Source organism: Carassius carassius, chromosome 15, assembly GCF_963082965.1.
Source record: "Carassius carassius chromosome 15, fCarCar2.1, whole genome shotgun sequence".
Classification (NCBI taxonomy): Eukaryota; Metazoa; Chordata; class Actinopteri; order Cypriniformes; family Cyprinidae; genus Carassius; species Carassius carassius.
The window spans coordinates 20,446,470-20,469,326 of NC_081769.1; the positions used below are offsets into that span (position 1 = coordinate 20,446,470).

At 36.8% G+C, this 22,857-nt stretch overlaps 2 protein-coding genes across 3 annotated transcripts in view; one reads left to right on the forward strand and one right to left on the reverse strand.

Annotated features, from left to right (window-relative positions):
* LOC132158477 (band 4.1-like protein 4B) overlaps nt 1–8,469 on the forward strand; it is a 37,761-nt gene extending 29,292 nt beyond the window's left edge. Inside the window, exons 19-23 of the mRNA XM_059567910.1 lie at nt 4,993–5,057; nt 5,151–5,246; nt 5,336–5,459; nt 6,727–6,821; nt 7,344–8,469. Coding sequence (XP_059423893.1) covers nt 4,993–5,057; nt 5,151–5,246; nt 5,336–5,459; nt 6,727–6,821; nt 7,344–7,407 — 444 coding nt within the window. The 3' untranslated portion in view covers nt 7,408–8,469. The remainder of the gene's footprint in view (nt 1–4,992; nt 5,058–5,150; nt 5,247–5,335; nt 5,460–6,726; nt 6,822–7,343) is intronic.
* Nucleotides 8,470–8,661: 192 nt separating this feature from the next.
* LOC132158479 (epithelial splicing regulatory protein 1) lies at nt 8,662–21,577 on the reverse strand. 2 transcript variants are annotated; one of them, XM_059567912.1, is made up of 15 exons: nt 21,194–21,577; nt 20,707–20,835; nt 20,284–20,397; nt 20,063–20,177; nt 19,410–19,508; nt 19,257–19,311; nt 18,439–18,549; nt 18,132–18,264; nt 17,889–17,931; nt 17,044–17,345; nt 15,877–16,110; nt 14,772–14,970; nt 12,881–13,088; nt 11,586–11,757; nt 8,662–10,027 (listed from the first exon to the last, which is right to left on the reverse strand). In XM_059567912.1, exons 1-15 carry the CDS (start codon nt 21,323–21,325, stop codon nt 9,917–9,919), a joined length of 2,157 nt encoding a protein of 718 aa, XP_059423895.1. In that variant the 5' UTR covers nt 21,326–21,577; the 3' UTR covers nt 8,662–9,916. The 2 variants fall into 2 exon arrangements, with proteins under 2 accessions (XP_059423895.1, XP_059423896.1); XM_059567913.1 differs by having other exon boundaries at nt 14,784–14,970; nt 21,194–21,575.
* Between the last annotated feature and the right edge of the window lie 1,280 nt (nt 21,578–22,857).

Sequence of the window (22,857 nt, forward strand, 5' to 3'; positions counted from 1 at the left end):
ACAAAATATTTTAAGACTAAATGTTGCTCCTAACTCCTCATCTTTAGGACTCATAGATTTTTGTTCTTGGAGTACTTCACAAAGTGTTTTTATATAAAAATCAGCTCTTAAATATGTGAAAAGTTAGTGGTAGTCAAGAGGACACCTAAATCACAAAGACCAAATCATAAACAATCCTAAAATGGCTGTTTCCACAGCAATCCAGTTTGGATTTCTTTTACCTTTGTACTAAATTTTACTGTCATATCAGCCATAATAATTCTAGTCTGTTAATTAAAAGGCTGCTTATACATATAACAATTACTTATAAGATGCAGACATGTTGAGGCTGACAATTAGCTGAGCATATTCTTGTTTAATTAGTGTCACTTAGCAGCCTATATTTTAAAAACTTTTTTTGAATATTGCATTATTTTAATTTTGAAATCTTTATTTGATTATGGCAACATGATCTCATTCTACAATATTTCTATTATAAAATGACTGACAGAGACCCATCCCCTATCAGCCAATCACTGTGGGTGTAGTTAGTAATCATGCTGACATCATCCATACCAAAAAGGTCATCCTCACTCTTTCTCTTAGCTTAAGATTTCTCCCCATTCCTTAGTAAAATCCTGTCTCAGCTGCTTTATGAATAGGTTTTATGAGAATACTCGTACCTTAAGACTTTTACTGCTGTTAAGGAGAACTCTTAGTGGCAAGATAAAAGGTTTTGTGAATACAGAATATTATATTGTTGTGAGCAAAGAATCAGTTTAAAGTTTATCTTTTTAATATACTTTAAACTAGAGCCCGACCGATGTGGATTTTTGGGGGCTGATGCCGATGCCGATATTAACTCGAAAAAAGGCCGATCTATAAGCCGATATTTTGATTTTAAAAATAATCTGGATATTAGACCCATTTCCTATAAACTGCACTTACACAACATTCAATAGCAAAATATCTGCCTGTTCTATGTATGTGGGCTGTATAAACCATTTTCCAGAATGGATTATGTTAAAAAAAAAGCCTTAGATTACAGTCTCAATGACTAAACAATTGCACATCAAAAGTATATATTTTTTAATGATCAAAAACAGTCTGGTTTTAAACATTTAAACTTTCTTCCAGTTGAAGCTGGTTTTTACAGTCTGTGTGTGTACTGTAAATAAATTATAATACTAAAGTTAAAGTATTTGCAGAAGTAGTCCCACACTTTGCTGCTACAGCATTCACCTTTTCAGCCATCTGTAGGCAGAAAGAGAGAAGGAGAAAGAATAAGCATGTGTATTAATAATATCACCATGTATCATTACTCATGTCATCATTAGAATTATAATAATAATAAACTGGGATCTCCTACATAGGCAAAAATGAGAAATATATATATATATTTTATTTGTCAAGCAATAGGTATTACCTACTTATATTTAACAATATTATTTCAACATTTTCCTGTTATGTCTGTAAAGCTGCTTTGAAACAATATGTAAAAAAAAAAAAAAAAAAAAAAAGCGCTAGTTCAGCTCACATTTATTTACATGTCCCCTCTGGTTTAATCATTTCTGACGCACCTACTGTAGTTACTGTAACTACACTATATTTGCTCTCACAGACACATTCACAACAGACCCGTATCTTCTCCTCCTCTCTTTGTGCAGTCTGAATCAAAACATCGTCTTGCCTACTATTACCGGAAGATTACGGAATCAATTCGAAGTTGAATGGTTAACGATAGTGTCATGAACACACCGCTGTCAATTTTGAGAAGAACCACCTTCAAACAAGTTAATAGCAAGCATTTAAGGGGCCTGCTAAAAAGGAAGCTATTAGCGTTAGAGTAACGTAACCAGCCTGAATTCACCAAATTGTTCTCTGGACCTGACGGTAGCCTCTTCTTCCTTGCTTCTCTCTTAATTCTCATCAGCAGGACTAGCGCTATCGATCGCTTCTGACAACGGGACAGATACATGTTTGCTTCTGACCGAAAGGAGGAACAACAGACTATGAAAGAGCTCCCGCTAAACGTTTTTAAAACTCCGCCTACGCCATAGCGCAGCGCAAATCGCGTTGTATCTGAAGGGCAACGCTGAACCCAGCGGCAAGCGCCGTGCATACCGCGTCCTGTGTGAAAGGCCCAATTACGCGGTCATTATGTGGGAAACACATCGCAATAGAATAAGAATAAGTTAAACGCTAACGTTATAGTTTGACCTCCTATTAACGTTCGCGCTCTTCCACTGATAAACATGGTATTAGCTTTGTGGCTAATCTAATATAGCAATGCATTAGCGGCTGTAAGTGATGTTACAGAATATTTAGAAGTGATAATGATAGGACCGTTAGCTAGAACTACCACACAGTTTTTATATACAGGGTATGAACTAAATCTACAATCATTTCACATGACGAACGACAGACTCACCGTCAAAACAGTAAGTTACATCTCCTTCATCTCCTTGGCTGATCGCTTTCTTCTGTAGTGGTCTTTTGGCGCTGTTGTTAACTCTGGAGCTGCAGAGCTCCCTCTGGTGGGCACACTATGCAACACTCATAACATGAGTGAAGCATGAGACTCTGTTTCTCATGTTTCATCGGCCGTTATAAATGCCGATGCCGATTTAAATGCAATTAGCTTATATCAGCCGATAATATCGGCCGGGCTCTACTTTAAACCAGAATTTTATTTCTGTGGTGACAAAGCTGAATTTTCAGCATCATTACTCCAGGTTTCAGTGTCAAACTATCCTTTAGAAATTATTCTAATATGACATACAGCCAAGTATGGTGACCCATACTCAGAATTTGTGCTCTGCATTTAACCCATCCAAAGTGCACACACACAGCAGTGAACACACACACACACAAAGTTCTGTTGCTCAGTATAAAAATCATTACACTTATAGAAAGTCCTCATAATGATAGATGCACAAACATTTGTGTAGGCTTCCCAACTATTTTTGATAACTACTCCTGCTGTCACCTCTAACCCATAATGTCTCTCTCCTTCCTGGGAGTTGGTGGGATGGTATAAACGTTTTTTCTGAAATTGGTCACCCTAGCCTTTGCTTAAGCTTTTGTTTTGTTATTAAATAATATTTAATTTAATAACTCATTATATACATTTAAAAATAGTCTGTATGATTAAATTCTCATTACCGAAAAAGAGGTTCTCTCTTCCGCAACTGGCCTTAAATTGTTGCGGTGAGTGAAAATGGTGTTGCGGACAATGAGGCGTCTTAGCATGTTTTGCTAACAACAGAGAACCATGATGATTTAGCTAATTTTTTACTCTGTGTATATAATCAGGCATTAATGAAATATATTTTCATAGAAAATTTGTAATATAATATTTTTCTAAATGTGGAAAACTACCCGTTTAAGTGATGATAATCAATTTGTCATGTACACGTTCTGACAAGAGAATTTTAAACTTTTAACTGGAACAATATGAAGATTTCTGCCTACCTTGTTGGTATTTTGAAGGTTCTGCCTCATGTGTTGCTTAATTTAAAATCAAGATTTATATTAAGAAAAAACTGTGTGCGTAAATGACCCTCAAAAAATATTGCGGAGGATGAGAACATTAGTCCACTATTGTATCATTATTATTATACATGAATACAGTATTCAGTTTGTCATTTTTCTGTCAAGTCAAAAATTATAGAAGAATATCCATTTACTTTTTTCAGAATATTTTAATTGTAATTTGTTTAAATTACAACATAACATAAGTTAAGATACAGCTGGACGCATTGCGGTAATGAGAATTTCAGCAGAAAAAGCAATAAAATGCAAAAATAATTAATTCCTATGTTGAAATTATTCTTTGTGCAAGGTAGAGAACAGTATTGTCTTTATTATGGTGTATTTATATATTAATAAATTGCATGATTAATATCTAAAATAACTAGTGCCATGGCGTTTCAACAGTTTCGTGAGCATGACCCAAAGTGTGCTTGTGTGTGTGGTCACGGTACATCAAATACAGGTGCACTGCGCATCCATTGAGAACTGCTTTGTTCTTTATCAACCAAAGCTGGCCGCGGGGGTGCCGCACTCGCCATCTTTCTATTCACTTATGCTGTTTCACCATCGGGAATGAGACGAGACAGGCACCACGGTCAAGTGTGGTGTTTGTCAACGCGCCTGTGGAGAGAAGTGAACGTGAGAGCTTGGCTAGTATCGGTGTATCGATACTTAGAGAAATTAGTATTGGTACCGTTCAGATATTTTAGTATCGATACTTACCAAATATCGATATTTTTGACAACACTAATTCAAAATGTAATAATCACTTCTAGCTTGCGCTCACAGTTGTAAGACGGAAGCAGTTCCAGGGGAAACAGCTAAAAAAACAGCCTGAGAGATCAAAGACAATTTTTAAAGTAACTCCAACTGGATTAGTCTGAAAGAAAAACGTCATATACACCTAGTGAAGTCATCAGGGTGAGTAATTTAAGGCTTAATTTTCATTTTTGAGTGAACTAACCCTTTAACCAGCTTGATTAGGTCTCCTTTACCAAGTCCAAGAAACCTGAGGTTGACCAAGATCTACCAGGTTGACCTCAGGCATAACCAAAACAATAGTTCCAATAGGATTTTTTGCAGTGATGTCATAGAAGAACCTTTTCTTTTTTTTTCAAAGAACCTTTAGGTGAACAGTTTACAAAACCATTTTTTAGTATGAAGAACATTTTATTAGTGGAACATTTTGTGCAGTGGAGAGGTTCCATGGAAAGTAAAGTTTCTTCATAGAAACATAGATGCCAACAGAGAACCTTTATTTTTAAGGGTGTAGAAATTAAAGACCAGCTAGGAACTACATAAACTAAAGCCACCTATCTTTTTGGCTGGATTTTGGAAAAAATTGTCAAATACTGTACAACTATACACAGGATAATTATAACCGTTTATAAAGCACAAATATTCAGATTACAGAATGAGGGCATGTGGCAGTAATGGTGAGATGATGCATACCTTGTGCTCTGCTCTCTTCTACTGTAGCGCACCACCCAAAGTGATAGTGGAACCTCAAAGGGGAACTCTTCAAGTGGAGACCAAACTGACAGGTGAGAACAGCTGGTTTTCAAATGGTTTTCAAGCATCAAACATCTTTGTCTCCATGTGTTATTATATTCACTGACTTCAGATTCCTATCCCAGGTATCCCAGCTCCTCACAGGATTCAGGCTCAAGTAGTCTGAACATAGAGAAGCCCAGAGTGGATCGGCGCAAACGCCTCGTCAGACAGTTTAGCTTGTGAGTCAGTAGGACGACAGTGTTTAACTTCTGGGGCCTTTTAGATTTAACAGTATGGCCTCTCTTGATATATTTTATGCGTCCTATAGTAACCATAGTGATGAAGATGACCTCCCTGAGGCACTTGCAGCCATATCCTCCCAGTGCAGTATGGGAAAATCCTCCTCAAACAGCTCCTTGGACAAACAAGTCCAACCACCCATATACCCACCGGTAAGATTTACTATATCCCCACTCCTTCAGGAGGGGGCCGTGAATGGGTTTCCCTTATTTTGCCTTGCTGAAGGTGGCAACCCTAGCTGTTGATATGATTATTGATTATTAATTATTATTAATGTGATTATTAATTCATGTTAGCTGGTCATTTTGTGTCAGGATCACAAAAACAGTGAAAACAGTTTTGTTTTTTGCGAAAAGTTATTTTTTTTGGCGAGATAAGCTTTTAGCAATTATTTAAAATGCATCTGATCACTCTACATAATAATCTAGAAACAATGTGAATGAACACCAAAACTGCTTAAGCTGCAAACTTTGCAAAACACCAATAGACTAGCCCAGTAGACTCAATCCGTCTCGATTTAGAAAGTGAAACTCGGTCAAAAAACGCTTGAAGTTGGTTACCTTTAGCATTTGTGCATCCCTCTAGCCAGTTGTAGCCTGCGTCACTGTTCACGCGGCAGCGCGCGACCGGGAGAATGGCGCTAACTCCCGCTATGCACCTTATTTTAATGGTGTCAGCCACTTCCAGTTATTTTAGCAGTGTAAAATTAGTGTTTGCACTATTTGTTTAAAGTAGTTTTACTATGTACATGGCACTTTGTTCTAGTTAAGTTAACTTACTCACCTGTTAAAGTGAGTAATTATGGGTAATGAAAAGTTCATATTTTGGTTTTGGGAGACCCCAACAAAAAGTTGACATGCATGCACTCTTTCATTATCTTATAATATGCATTTACTCCAAAAGGAGTCGCTCAACGATTATTTTTTTTCCAAACTAATCTGCGGTGATGGTCCAATTGGTCTCATCTTTACTTCATCATGCTGTAATGCGTGATAAAGCAGCGTTTGTGAGCGCAGTGCTGTTTTGTGTACAGTGTTACCGGGGAAACCGCTATTTTTACCGCTGCAAAAGCGGCCATCTAGTGGCAAAAAATGAATTTGCAGTTCAACGCGAAAAGACCCAACAAGTGGGCGTTTTCAAAAATCCATAATAGGGGCACTTTAACGAATATGGTGTAGACCTACGCCTACGTATACTGTATAAATAAGATAAATAATGTATGCTTTAGTTAAATCACAAAATAAAATGCAACCATTGTTTCTAATATAAATCTGCTTATATCCAATAACAGTTTCATTTGGTTTATTACAAATTTGTGCAAACAAGTTCCCCCACCACTAAAATCTCTGTTTAATCTCTAGAGATGCTATGTGACAATATACAGACCTTAGTTTTTGTTTTGTTTTTTCTCCTTTATAGCAGAAGGATACGTCACGATTAGAGCGTGACAACTCTCCACCGTTCTTTCCAAGTCCTGTACCTCACCTGCTGCCGTATGCTACACATACAGAAAGGTAACATACTATCACAAAGACACTGGTTTCCACGTGTTATGGGGTACTTCCAATAGATGTAATGATTTTTGATGTAATAACTGAACAAACTGTATTTTCTATCCCTTTACCCTAACCCTACACTTCACAGAAAACTTTCTGCATTTTTAGATTTTACAAAAAATGTAATTATGTATTATTTAGTCTGTTTTCCTCATGGGGACTACTAAAAATAAAATGTTCCCACAAAAACAAAAATGACTGGTATTACTGTCCTTGGGGACATTTGGTCCCCATAATGTAGGGAATACTTAGTACACACACATCATTCAGGCCCTTTACAAAATCTTGAATAATTTCATTAACATATAAGTAGATATATTTTCCTACTATATTTCTGGCTGCCTCTCTGTGACTATTCATATCTTTCTTTTGTTATGTGTTTGTCCATTTTTCTTTCCATCTGTTGACATGGTTCTTGGTGTTTCTCTGATTGTTCCCATCCTTCTTTGTGTTCATCCGTCTGTCTTCTTATGTGTGAAGCTCTGAAGACCTGCGGATGGAGAGAGAGAAACTGCTGAGGGCTCTGTTAATGACAGAACTCTGAGACAACATGCAGCTGACAGACCACAAAACCTACACAGACAAAACAGCCCTTAACTCAATGCACTACTTTTACTGTTAACCAGTATATGAACCTAAACAAACCTCTAAACTATAAGAGCTGTTTTAGCATTTAGCATTAACATAGCATTGTTTAAATCAGTAACAGCAAAATTTCTGTTTGTTTGCTTGCTCTGTTCATAGCATGGCACTGGCGCTGTATAAACAGGCTGATTAACTTTTAATAATTCTTTATACTTATTTTTCCCAATGCTTGATAATCTGTCTATGGTTTCCTGAGGTTTAGGGGGCAGAGTTCATTTAAACGAGCCAGGCTTTGCTTAAAGCTCTCAGTTTATAGAACAACTATATTTGATTATGTTCGGAATAGAATACTACTATACTACTCATACTATTTCTGTAGTATGCAGTATGAATACTGTGCACAGTATGCAAAATACCAGTTTGACCTTTCACATTTGCCAAAATGTATGGTATACAGCACAACACACTGCCAGGGAGACTATATCCCACAATGCAATGTGTTCAGACACCTATTTCAAATGTGACTTGTGCACTTGAACATCTGTATTTATTCACTATTGGTTTTTGTTTTTTAAACATCTTTAAAATTGGATAAAAATTCATTTTTATTTCTGAAGTTATTAGCACCACTTGACCTGAAAGCATAATGGGGTCACGAATGTATTTAGCATACTACTGTTTAAAAAGGTGTATATTGTACTGCATAATATACTATTTTTAGACAGTATAGCCTATATAGTGTGTATTGCGCAGTATGAAAGTAAATATGCTATTCTTAACATGTGCGTAACTGTCTTGCAAAGTTAAAGGTTTCTAATATATATTTTGTGAAAGATTTTACTGCTATCTCTATATACATTGTCATATGAAGCTGCAGTTTTATACAACAACCTCCTTTATCTCTCTTGTAATATAAAAACAAAGACATTTCCGGTAGTGCGTTGGAAAGAGATTATGTTTTAATGCTTACATTGCCCACTAGAGGGCATTAAATATGCATTTCAGAATTTCTTTTGAGAGGTAGATCTAACCTTTTCTTTTCTTGTTTACAACCTTGATTATCATAAGGGAGAGCAACTCCCGTGTTAATATTTTTATATGACCACAACTACTGAAACAAAATCTATTTAATGTAGCTCAATCACTTCTCACTTTTTTAGGTGTGGAAATGTTAATACATATACATAGTGAGTCACTCACTCAGTCCCTCAGAAACGTTGTTAAATTTCCTTTATTTTAAATTATTATAAAATATCAAAATAAAATAATACTTTCTCCAAACAGCCAAATTCTTGATTTCTCTTTTCTACATATGTTTTCGAATTACAAATATGATGATGGCAACAAATCAATAACATGAAAGAGTAGTGCTTTTGCTTAACTACTGCCCATTGGCATATGTGGGTACTAGTACAAATAAATCAAACTGACTATTTCATGGTCATACACTTTACTCCTACTGCTCATAAAAGCCTAAACATGCAAATTACTCCTAGTATTTAAAAATAAGCACAGAGTATAATAAATGAGGCACACTGGCATAAACAAACAGGAGGGTATAGATGGGATACAGCTGCAGGTAACAAATGATCCTGTTCACATTCCAGCAGATGCACACAAACACTCTCCTTAATACACAGACAATGGGTGAAAATACACCTGTGTGCATTACAGCAGGCCTGAAACACTCTCTGAGTGCAGTAAATAAACACACATGCATTGACTTTTTTGGCTAAACACACACACACACACATTCATTAGTTGGTTACATCTACTATACATGCACACATCAACAAGCACATTTAGCTATAGAATTTTGTACATTGATTGGTACGGACAATACATATTTTTCAGACAGATATAAAGCACAAAAGTTGATCCTGATTCTGGTTCTGAGCTATTTTTGGCGAAATGACAAAAGAACTATGTTGCATACATCCACGAACTACACTGTGCGTGGTGCAAGAGTTTGGCGAATCTTGTAAACATGTTAGAACAGCTAGCTTTATGAACTTCATGCAAATTATAACCTTCAAAGAAAAAAAAGAGAGGCTTGAGAATGTCTCTACATATTTACACATACTCACGGTAGAGTCACATCAACAGGGAGGCACTGACACACACAAACACACTTATTTTCTGGTCCTTTGGCTTAAATTTATGGTATCAGTGAAAGTCTGCCTCTATTCGGCAGGTTTAATGTTTAGACCCTGGTTCAAGAAGCTATTTCCTGAGTGAACATCACTACATGTGCATGGACACAAACATACAAACTCACGCAACAAACCGAATGAGTAGAATATTAGCTCTAATGCATAAAAAAAACAATGTGCAATATACAATAAATGTCAAAATACATATAATTATTTTTCAAATTTTTATATAAATAGCATAAATGGCATAAACTGCTTTGTATTGAGGGGTTTGTTGAATCCACCACAGGGGCGTGGCCTCGTCAATAGATTAGCTTAAAGCAACTGCAAGTCAAGATAGGCTCCGCCTCCTACAGTCTGGTCTCCAATAGGCTGCTTGGCCGACAGCATAGAAGGGAGAGTTACCAAAGCGTCGCTGTTGCCGGGCTAAAGGAGACAGAAAGAAATTACATTTACTCAAGAAACACATGCTTATGCCTCATTATTTGTAATAGGTCACATCTCAAATGAATGACAGCCCTCCTACTGACTAACTAGCAAACCGCCTGAGGCGAATGTACAGCCTGCATGGGAGAGACGCACATTGTGGGTGTGCATGCCAGGAGTCACAGCTGTTTTTAGAATGGGTTTGTTAGCCCATTAGGCAGCCTAATAGAATGTTTCACTCCTGTGAAAAAATATATTTTGAACACATATAGATACTTTGGGTGAAACCCTTCACGCCCTTAACTTGAAGCAAGAATGTTAAAAAGAAAGTGAAACACCCTAGCCTAGTTTATTCTGATTGCAAAGGGTCTCCTTCCCTTATTAGAAATAAATATGAAATGTATTACAGTGATCGAGTATGTATATATATATATATATATATATATATATATATATATATATATAATATACAGCTTAACATTTTTTTCCTGTATATTGAAATGTGTCCTTTTTAATTGAATGTTTTCTGAATAAAAAAAGATGACTATCATCCTTTTTTTTACTATGATTTACAAGACACACTAAAATGTTATTCAGTGTAACAATAGTTCATATACCCAAAAATCTTATCTTGCATGTCGTTTAATTTTTACATAAATATATCTGTTATGTTGCATGATGATGAAACATTATATCACATATCATGTTATTTTTCACAAAAGTTATTCGAAACATTAGACACAAGCTTGCATTAAATATCGCTTTCTATGAATATAAAATCACTTTTGTACATTTAACTTGATGCAGACACCAAAATGGGACATCTTGTCTTTTACCCATATACATATATATTTGTTTAATGTATTTTAAAATTATAATTATAATATGATTGCTATATAATATATCAAGTTATAATAATAAGCATAAAAAATGAAATGTATCATTTTTATAAATATTGAAACTTAATTGAATATATATATATAATATGAGTAGGTGTGCAATATGGAAGTGTTCATTGTGTGCCTGATCTAGACTACCACCGGGCTCCTACTGCAATGCAACGGAAAACCAGTAATCAAGTTAGAGCAGGCCAATGCACCGCACCTTAGCTCGGTGTGTGTGTGTGTGTGTCTGTGAGGGAATTTAGACCAGAGGAACCTGTTTAGCTCATCGAGGGGTTGTGACAATGCAACTAAGCATTCCTTTTACTCAAACCCACTAAAGCATCTAAATCTTCAATGCTGAGCACTTCAGGGCAAAAGACACACCTTAATGTTCCCTACAATCCAGCCTTGCCCTGCCTATAAACACACACACATACACACTGAGTTTCTGATGTGGAACAAACTAGGACTTGTATTTGGATCAGTGGCACTCAATAACATTGTGCAGCTGGCTACTAATACATTTAAAAAGAGGCCAGCAGTGAACTGCAATTAATTGAGTTACTTGCTATTTGGTAGGAAGTCAACTAAAAAAAATCATAGAAATGGTATGAAAGAAATTCCTGAACTCACACTGATATTATAATACAGTCGCGGGTGTATTTTAAACTCACCTGATATCCATGTACCATGCTGAGGATTTCTTTAAACCCGCTATTATAAACATGGGAAGGGGCGTGGCCTTGCATTCGTATCAGTGCTGTGGGTGGGGCTGAGAGGACTGAGCCAGCTGAAGGGGTGTGGCCAGTAGGGAAGTAGCTGATGTTAGTCGGGGAGCCAGGTGGGCTGTATGAAAACAGACATGGATCAAATTTATGAAAAACTAAAACAAAAAAGGTAAATTAGTCAAAATATTCATATATATATATGTATTTTATAACACTTTTAGATTAAATATGAAATATTTATATATTTTTTTTATTATCTGTTTCTTCTTATTGGTTGAACAAATAGTCCCACCCCAATCAAACCTCATTGTGTTGGAGTAATAGATAACTCTATAGATCTTCTCTAGGGTTTCTGTAGTCTTCCTAAAGTAAGATAATCATATTTCTGTCCCTAAATGTCACACGGACAATAAGTAACTGAACCAGTTCTTCAACTATGAAGTGAGCTAAAATGCACATTAATGCTGTGTTAAACGGGTGTGACACACTCACTGTGTAGTTACCCTTGTAAACCCACCCAGTCCTGGTTGTGCAAGTCCTTCTTAGAGACAAAGTCATTATGTTCAGCTTTGAGAGCTTCATTTAAGCAACTCTTCAAAAAATAAAATATTTTTTTTAATACACAAAGGGGTTGTACGTAAATAATCACATTTTGTGAAACATCTTATTAAACATAAGACAGCTACCGATGAGTATTCTGACATCATGTAAGAGTGACATATTGACCAACGTGTCCAAAACATAAAGGTGCCTCTTAAAGAAACTGGTTCAGACAGGTTTTCAAGGCATCACAACTACTGATCTAGAACAACTTTAGATATAACTAAGGAAATATTTCAAGACTACACTGCTAATTTCTTGTTAGAACTGCAACTATGAATTCCAGTGGATATTCATTAATTAATTTTTTTCCCTTTTAACCAGTACTTCAGATGCCATTTGTATCATTTCACACACAGCATTATGGAATATTAAAGGCAGTGCCTTGAAACCATTTATGCATCTGTGACGCCTTCATTCCTCAGTAATTTCCCTAAGTTTTGGATACAGACGCTGACTTGGATTAATATGTACACTAGAGTATTAGACATGTCATTAAATCCAAAATAAATGTCATTCAATCATCCATTCATCATCTTCTGTGAATGAAATTGCAGGTAACTATTGATCTTATGCTGCATAAGTGTATGCGCATGGCTTGTCTTTGACTGAAAAACAACCATAAGGGATATAACTGTTACCTGGGATAATAGGTGGTGTAGTTCATGTACAATGGGTTGCTGGCAGGGTAGAAGGCTGTCGCTGGTGCCAGGGGTCGGGGACTCAACAGGAATTGGGAGGGGTAGATAGCTGCTGGTTCCACAGGTAGCATTGCTCCCGCAGGAAGGACCGCTCCAGCAGGAAGAACAGCTGTCCCGTGAGGAAATGCGTATGATGGAGGGGACAAACCTGAAATGGTGGAGGTGGTATATTGAGGAATTATTGAGTGAAAAAACAACCTTGAAGCTTCCAGTTTTTGCAACTAGATGTGATGAGACTTTTGTTCATCTTCGGAACATGAATCAAGTTATTTTAGATGAAATCCGAGAGCTTTCTGACCCTCCACAGATAGCAATGTTGAAGCACTGATGTTACATGGACTATTTAAAAAATGTTCTTACTATGTTTCTGGGCCTGGGAACATTTCAGTCACATTGCTGTCTATGGAGGATCAAAAAGCTCTCAGATTTCAACAAACATATATTAACTGTGTTCCAAAGATAAACAAAGGTCATACGGGTTTGAAACAACATGAGGTTGAGAAATTAATGATAGAATTTTATTTTTGGGTGAACCATCCCTTTAAGATTAAAAAAAGAAAGTTAATTTCAGGTTAAGAAATTTAATATATTAATACTCTCCGTTTCTGTTAACTAAAAAAGTTTTGTCACAAATTACAGCAGAAATACTGGAAATATTGTGTCCTGTATGGAGCAGGGGATAGGATATATATATATATTTTTAAATGCATAATTTCATAATTTTTTATATTATTTTAATTCATTTTATTCTCACTAAGATGGCACAAAATTGTTGACAAAACTTTGTGTATATCATTTCAGTGCGAATAAAGTGAATTTACATCATTACTAATAAAATAAAAACTAGTGAGGTAGTCAAGGTATTTTTGCCAAATAATTAAAGGGAGTGGTCCTGACTGAACCTAATCCAGTTACAATGAGGGCTTTACACCTTAAAACCTCTTTCAAGTCCTGTTCCTTGTTTGTCATCAGAGGCTCATGCAGTCATCTCTTCAAACAAACAATGAACTATATACGGTGTAGCCACAAGCAGTAGCCATCTCAAAAGCCCACCTGTCACATTGTGAGCCTGAAAAATAAATGAGCTGTCTTGCAGCTAATTTGAGCATGCCTCATAGTTAACGCTACAATTACAAATCTCATCAATCATGTGAATGGTATGTGTCTTGTTATATTAAATCTGTCAAAATGTTTTGCTCACTGTATTGAAGAAATACCAGTTTAGGAGAATAAATATATATCTATTAAAATCTCTAGCCCAAACTTTATCTCACACTCCAGTGTGACCAGCAGACCATAACCCAAAACTCTCAATAACTGCCATTATAATTCAGCTACAAGTCAAGTATGTTCCTCCACCCTTCAACACATATCAGTACACAGCCACAGGCATTTAGATGCCTTTAACCGGACTGAACCTGTGGCGTGCCGAGGCTTTTACATGTGTTGGTTGATAGGATAGCAAAGTTATGGAGCTGACTATCTATAACCGAAGAAAGAAAGAAATCTACACTAAATCAAACACACCAAAGTGCATGTGGTGACATTTATGATTAAGGACTAAAATTGTGCACATTTAGATTTAGAAAGATTGCAATAAATCACCCCAAATCAAAGCCCTCCATTCCCCCGCTATCGAAAAACATTCACCCACCCAGATTCCTACGTCTCCTGAAGCCCATTCCTGCCTGGGCAGGAAAATGGACGGGACACCCACCATGAATGAATAAGTGAATGAATGAGAGAAAAGGGGAAAAACAGGAAGGCGTGAAGCGCCACCTACCCGCACACACAGCTGAGAGAAGCAGACCCAGAGCCCAGCGGCACTTACGTCGTAACTTACATGGCGGCGGTGAGAGGCCGCTCCTGTTGAGCGTGCCCCCCATCAACACGATGTTCATCTCCTGAGCAGAGCACGCAAACACCTCCACATATCGCTCCTTCATGCTGCGCTTGTGGCATTGCTGGGCCGCCAGGAACGCCCGCTCAGCTGAACGCATCTGGATAAAAGCATCACCCGACGGACGGCCCTGATCAAACACACAAAAAGATGCTGAATTCATAAACTCACTTTAAACAAAAACAAAAAACAAACAGGCACATAACAACAGAGCAGGACCTGTTTCCACTTCAAATTGATTTAATTGTTAAATTGTCAAAGTACTAAATGTTTTTTTTTTCAGCATCTTCTGCCAGGAACATCTGGTTTTTAAAATGCCAAGTAAACAGCAGGGTTTGGAACAGAAAACTGATTCTTATCCACAATGAGAATCTTTTAATTATTCTTATTTTTAATCTGACAGCAGCAAACAGACAGTGTAAACTACATAGATTAATTTCAGGACAATTACAGACTCTTACCAGCCAGTTCTTTTAATAGAATCAAAAACCTAACTCCCCAAACTTATGAGTTCTTTAAATCAAAAGCATACAGTGCAAAACAGTCCAATTGTTCTTTCAGTTCAATACGTGAATGGACAATGTTTGAATTCTTTCAAAACATTAATTTTTCTTTTTTAATTATATCCGACTAAATCGTTTGAACGGTATTGTAAAAGGATATTTAATGGAACCGTTAAGAGGAATCAGAATCATTAAATTCCTTCTTTTTATCTAGCTGGAAATATACAAGCCAGCAAGCCAACTTAAAAAAAGAAAAGGCAGTTTGTGTGGAAACATTTGTATAATCTAAACTATTATCAAGTACAGTTATCTTCAGCGGGCAATGATAGAAACACATTGTAAAGGAATGAAGAATCACAAGTCCTGACAGAAGCTGTGATTAAGCACCCCTTTCACGGAGCGGTTGAGCCAAAGGGGGAAAACTCCCTGAAAGAACACATTCTGAGCTGCATAGGTGTGCTTATTTTGTAACTGGATGAACTTCATAAGAATACTACAGTTCATATGTATATAAGTGGGTCTGAGATCCTTACCTGCTGGTTAAGCACCATATGCACTCCATGTGGCTTGATGTCAGCAGTGTATTCCCCCAAGAAAACCAATATGTCCTGGATGGTGGCATCGTACGGCAGACCCCTCAATCTCACGCAGTCCCGCACACCTGTCACTGCTGCTGCTGGGGGCACGAATGTGGGGGGTGGCACAATAGACAGGATGGGGGATGGGGCCACGGGAATCAATGGGGCCGATGAGTATCTGTTCAGAACCTGACACAAATGCTGGAGTTATATGACTGGCAATGCAGATCATCAAAAAGACTTCTGCCTGTTTAAAGCTCCAGGTGTGGAGATGATGGATGAACTGTGCTCTACCTGCAGGTACTGATACTGTTTGCCACCATGCAAACACAAACGTTTGGTGTGTCTGAACCCTTAAATGCCCTTATATATATGACTAAACTAAAAATAATAAAATAGATTTATTATGCATATAACGTTCATTGTTGTAGTCTGATGATTATGCATTTATTATGTTAAAAGTAAAAATAAAACAATAAAAAAATCAGTTCTGCATACTGTTATTAGACAAAAAAAATGTACTGGTTATAAAAACAAGCAAACAAAAAAAAGATGTTTAATTCAAATTTGTGACGTGATGATTCAATTGTAAGTATTCTGTTTATTAAAGAACCTAACAACCAGTCAACTATTAATTTAAAGCACGATGGGCTTGTCTTTGCCTAAATGACACACACTTATAACACTAAAACCCCACTGCTGGTGAACAACACAGCTGAGCTAGTCAAACACACATCTGCTCAAAAACAGGTTAAAGTGAGTTCAACCACCTGCTATGGTTGAGTAGTTTTGGTTTGATATATATGACGGCAGCTAAATATTAACAAAGAGAAATTCCAAGTAATCCTACAAAATTAGTAACAATGACATTTGAAAGATTTTGCATTGCAGAACAGGAAGACTAGAAGAAAGATTTTATGACATCTTTGAAAAGCTAATATTTTACAGATTGTCGAGCTGAGTGTTTGTTCAGCGAGCCGATAGAGTACATGCTTGTACACACACTTACACACCCAAACACATCACGCTTTACTTGCCCAGCCGAGTCTGTCTGTCTAAACCAACTATAATACACTCCACACAACTGATGGTTTCAAATCAAATAGGAAGTGCTGCTCTCACCTGTTGCACCTCAGCTGCAGTGCTCTTGAACAGCTCTATGTACCTCTTGCCCAGGATGTCCTTGTGTTTTTTCAGTGCGTTCTGAGCATGCTCCTCGCAGGAGAACAGGACGAATGCGTCCCCAGTGGGCCTGCCATCGGGAAAGCGTACAAACAGAATGCCTTCGCTGCCGTCTGTCACAGGACACGCCAGGGAGAAGAACTGCAGCACCTGCTCAGCAGTGGCGGTGAATGGAAGTCCACGCATGCGCACGATAACCTGATTCTCCCTCGACAGAAATTTGGCGACTTCATTAGAGGTACCTATCGGTCAGACATTGACACATGAGCCACTCAATGTGAAGCTAAAATACACAAAACATACTCAAACCAACACAAATAAACCTGACGGAACACAAACTCAGGGAATCAGTGTATATACAAAGTTTTATTACAACAGCATTAATATAATCGCTAGTAAGACTAGAATGTGCAAAGATTGTTCACATATAGGGATGGGAAGGTAAGAACGTTAGTTCCTGTTCCAATTCTTGTAAATGATTACAGTTATTTTACTTCCTGTAGGTCTTTCTATTTGGAAAAATTAGATGACTTCAATAATGAATAAATGTAAATCAGATCTCACTGATTTTGGTTCACTGCAAAGGACTGACTCTGAATCATTTGTTCACTATATTGGTTGCACATTTCATTTTTAAATTCATAGAAGTGGCTCAAATAATTAAGTTTGGGAATCTACACTGGTTTAATTAATAATGGAACCAGTTCTCCGAACCCAACCCTATCCAGATACAAACACAAATATCACATACATGCAAACTAAAAAAAAAAAAAACGTCTTTTTACCTCCTGCAATCTTCAGAAAGTCTTCACCTGTTGCCTTGTAAACCTGCAATAAAAAATTATGTAAATAGTTTTAAACGTACCGTACATACAATTTCACTACAATTAAAAAAAGGTTATAGTAACTGGACATCAGGGTACTAAATGTACCAAAACAGATTTTTTTATTAATATGATATATTTATATATCACTATACTTAGTATTACACTATACTTAACATAATAGCTTTATGAATCTGTGTGCACCTCAATGTATCTGGTTCCCATGTGATGCTTGTGTCTCTGCAGGGCCAAATCCCTGTGCTCTTCACTCTCAAACCGCACTAGTGCCTCTCCGTTCCTCCTGCCCTGAGCATTCAGACACAACGCAGCACCTCCTCTACACACACAAACACACACACACACACACACACAAACACACACACACACACACACACACACACACATGCAGGCATTCATTAGAAACACTTGCATTGTGCACAGACTGAATGATAATAATTTATTAATAAGTGCTGCATATGGGTGGTTTGCAGGTTACTGTATGTGTGCATACTTGGCGATGTTGAGACCCCTGAAGAATCGGGCGATGTCCTGGTCTGAGGACTGCCATGGAAGACCCCGAGCTCTGATCACCGTGTTATCATCCACCCTCTCCATCTTACTACTATACACATACATACATGCAATTTAAAAATATGTCACACCAGGCAAAAATTAACATCAAGTGACCCTTTGTTAAAGCTCTATGTCCTTGGTTACTACTACTTTAAGCTTTACAGAAATTCTCATAGGATTCAACAAGAGATTTCAGTAACCTGCATGAAGAAAATTTGCTCTGGCTAGAATTATGTGTGACACTGTACAGCATCTTATCAGATGTTTTTCTTTAAATAAATACTTCTTAATAAAAACAAAACTTCAATATCTAAACAGATAAATTGCATGAATTTCTAAGGATTTATTAAAATATTGGGAAAAAGAAAAAAAGACCTTTATATTAAATACTCAATACTACTTAATATCCTCTCCGAATTATAGCCATCTCTATCATAAGTGCTCCAGCAACATAAAATTTCATGAAAACATTTAAACTTAACACACATCTTCAATTTCCATTTTATAGTCATTTATGATTAATTTGATAGAAATTAGATTCACAAACAGTATAATCTACAAAATGTATAATCATTATAAAAAATCCCATGACTTTTCTGTCAGTTTATTTATTTATATATATATATATATATATATATATATATATATATATATATATATATATATATATATATATATATCAATTAATAAAAACAATACTTAGAACAAAGTTGCAAACATTTGTTTGATAGTTTAATTTGAATAAGAAACACTTACCAAGTGCCAGTCTCAAACTTGTCATTCACTTTTTCTGGGAAGGAGAACTGGTGGCCTATGAAGACGAATAAAGCAGGTTCATAACAAAAAACACTTCTGAATATTACAATAAATTGTTCAGACAATAATATATAATAAGTTATCATGACTTACAGACAGGCTCCGAGATAAGTGCTAAAACAATTTCGGACATCTGCTGAACCTTGTGAGCAGTGAAAGCATGAAGAGAAGAATCCACAACCACATTTAGGTCTGATCGCAAACTTAGTCAAGGAATACAGCGTCTGTGTTTAGTGTTACCATGATAATTACCACTTAATGACACAGTAAAGATGCAAGGAACAACTAGGATGGCGTCTATAAACGCACAGGGACCGTTGAAACACAGCAGGCTTCCATAAAGTAACAATAGAAACATGAAGGGAGAGGATGACTTTCGATTAACCTTTCTTGCTTTGCAGAGGGCTGTGCTATCGCATTGTGTGTTTGATTCAGTAAGTGTGTGTGTGTATATTAAGACGTTACAGCGTAGGTGTGGCAGGTTAAGCTTGTTGGCTAAACACTCTTGGCTTTCTCTTGCTGGCTCAATTGAGCCCACACTATTGTGAGTCTATTTGCATTTCAAAACCTTGGGATCCTGCAGCCAACACCCTGTTGCCTATCTTTTTCTCTCATACACACTCAAATACAACTTCCTTACACTGGTTGTCAGAGAATTGACAACCATGTGTCATAATCTATAATATCATCCATTTAAGTCTTACAAAAAACACACAAAATGATGTCATGATCTTCTTTAAGGATACAGTCAGCCATGACCTGAAGATTCAAGTCTTTCAACTCCCCTTCTGATGGGAATTTATTCTTGAACTCTTTTCGCAGGTCAAAGAATGAGAAGAAACACTCAGGCAACAAAATATTCTGAAAAGCACAAAAGCAAGCAGTCAAGAACACACATCTGCACTTATAAATGATTTCCTTATAAATAAATATCACCTGCTCAGTTGCAGTATTTAGAGTTTAATACCTTGCTGAAAGCCTCGGGATGGAGGACCTGTCGAACATGAAGCTGTCCATCTGTACAGAGGTAGAAGGTGTTTCCTGCACCTGCGTCCACTTCTGCACATAACCTCTGATTCAACTGCACACACATGGACACTCTGAGTGAATGCTACTTTTATGTGCCATTTAACACATACCCACAAGGCTGCTTGTGCAAATATCAGTCCGCAAGCTGTTCAATAATGCATATAATAGTGTGTAAAGATTTGCCACTAAATGGTTTATATGCAGAGTGCAGACCCTCCCTCAAAGAGAATCAGAAAAGAAAGTTTAACTGTCCTATGAAAGGATCCACTCTCAAATGCAAATATCTTTATGTATTTTGAACAGAACATAATAAAAAAGTTAAATAGCAGCCTGTCAGGACAGATTGTATGAGACTGATCACCTGTTCGATGGCCTCCTCAAGCGGTTCAGCTTCTGTCAAGGTCTCTTCGGTAAGTCCACTCACCTCCTGACAATCCTCAGAGAGCTCAATGTGATCCGGTTTGAATAGCAATTCGTTTACCTGACCAGCCTAAATGTGGAAAGCAGAGGAATGCTCATTTCCAGCATATAGATTTACACATAGCAGGGGAATAGATCTGGATTAAGACTGATAGAGCCTTAGATTTGACTTTGTAATTGTTGTTTAAATATCTGCCTTATATAAATATACAGTACACCCACACCCACACAAATGCAGATATACACACAGACAGACAGATAGATGAAATAAATAAATATATGCATGAATAAATTGTAATTTTCCTTTTTTTTTTATTAATAAAAAAACTTACTCTCTCTCTCTGACCTCCACCAGAATTACACACACACACACACACACACCAATGCATAACACGCATACACACCATCATGGGGAAATATGAAATTACCTTTTTAGTCGCTAAATCCACAACCTGCCAAACCACCTGTACAATTTCCTTCTCATCTGATCCCAATTGGTCCCCACTTGCGCCAGATGTGGTGGTGAATAAAAGCACCAGATAATCTGGATTAACCGTCATTTTTAAGAAGGGGGAAAAACCTATTGTCACACCAACCCTGATAGCAAAAGCAAAACCCTAGAGATCAACTCCAGGTGACAGAGAAGCCAAGAGCCCAGTGACCCCACACCTACAGAAAGATCTGTGCCAGGCTCGGTATCGCCTCGATGAGTCCCGTGGCCTTTTAACTGCGTGAGAATCGATGCAAACAAGTCCGAAACCGTCGGCTCTGCTCCGCAATGGCTGCTTGGATCGCGCTGGTTTTGTGTGCGCCCTACCTGGCCACCGCCCACGTGACACAGGTAATAGATACCTGCCCAAAAGAAAGCCCTCCTACTGCTGCTGAGAAACAAAGGACGTGGCATGGCACGCAAAAACGCGCTCGTGGTACATGATGTGAGGGAATTCAGGATCTGTTTATTACACGTTTACACAGTCTACTAATGAAATAACCCAGCGTTAACACCTGCTCCCCTGCCATCAAACGCAAACAGGGCTACATATGAAAAAAATGACGCAAAGCCTTTCACTTTAGTTTAAATATTGTAGCCTACTAACTAAAATATATTAGCCAGACCAAACAAATACCTAGATTTAAAATGTATCTGAACTATTATATAACCATGTTATAAGTCAATGTTTCGACAGTTGTAAAGCAGAAGTAAATGTGCAGTCAGTCTAGGCCTATATCTGTTAGTATGATCATCACAGGCACTGAAAAAAGAGAAAGTGAAAGATGCCACATAACATAAATGCCAGTAATCCCAATATTTTTCTGATAATATTTAAGCTAAGTCATTAAATGCAACAAAAGCAAAACTATTGTTTAAGAGGGACTCCCTTATTTTGTGATAATTATATATTTGTTCACTTAAGGTGATCAATCAACAAACCTCTGTCCTTTAGGCTATGTCATACACAGAAAGTATTTGTGTAAACAACTCTTGCTTAACCACATCTGGCACCTCCAGCAGTACTGTGAGCTTGTTAGATGTTACAACACGCAAATCACCGAAAGCCTTTATTTATTTATACATTTTGTGTCATTTGAAACTTTAGCAATGTTTCTGACATTCTTGCACCTGTTATTGGACTCGTTTATGTCCTTAATAGAATGAAGATTAATTACTTTAACCTGTAAATTGATTTTTTCTTCTGTAATTTCTATGGATTAATCATTCAGGGATTTCCAGTCAATCCTTTATAATATTGTGCTGTTAAAAAGATTTATTAATGCATAAAAAGCCCCAGAAATTGTATATGCATTTTATTTGTAAAAGTCAAATAACTGTGAGAGGATTTTGTATATATATATATATATATATATATATATATATATATATATAACGGTTATTACTGAAACGGTTATTATATTTTTTCTATAATCTATTCTTAATACTTTTGGAATAGTCTACATGGGCAACATTGGACACAATGTGTTGTGATATACAAAACTATTATCTAAACCTAGTAGCCTAATTAATAATTAATAAACGATGTATGTTTATGGCTTTACTGAAATGTTTAAGAACATGTAAAATGCTATTTCTAAA

Excerpts from the sequence above, each read along its gene's own strand:
- LOC132158479 (XM_059567912.1), bottom strand. The coding sequence starts at position 21,325 with ATGACGGTTAATCCAGATTATCTGGTGCTTTTATTCACCACCACATCT. Across the intron at positions 20,398-20,706 it reads TTGAGGAGGCCATCGAACAG|TTGAATCAGAGGTTATGTGC; the intron begins GTGATCAGTCTC and ends ATGTGTGTGCAG. Across the intron at positions 13,089-14,771 it reads GCCGCCATGTAAGTTACGAC|GTTTGTCCCCTCCATCATAC; the intron begins GTAAGTGCCGCT and ends CCACCATTTCAG.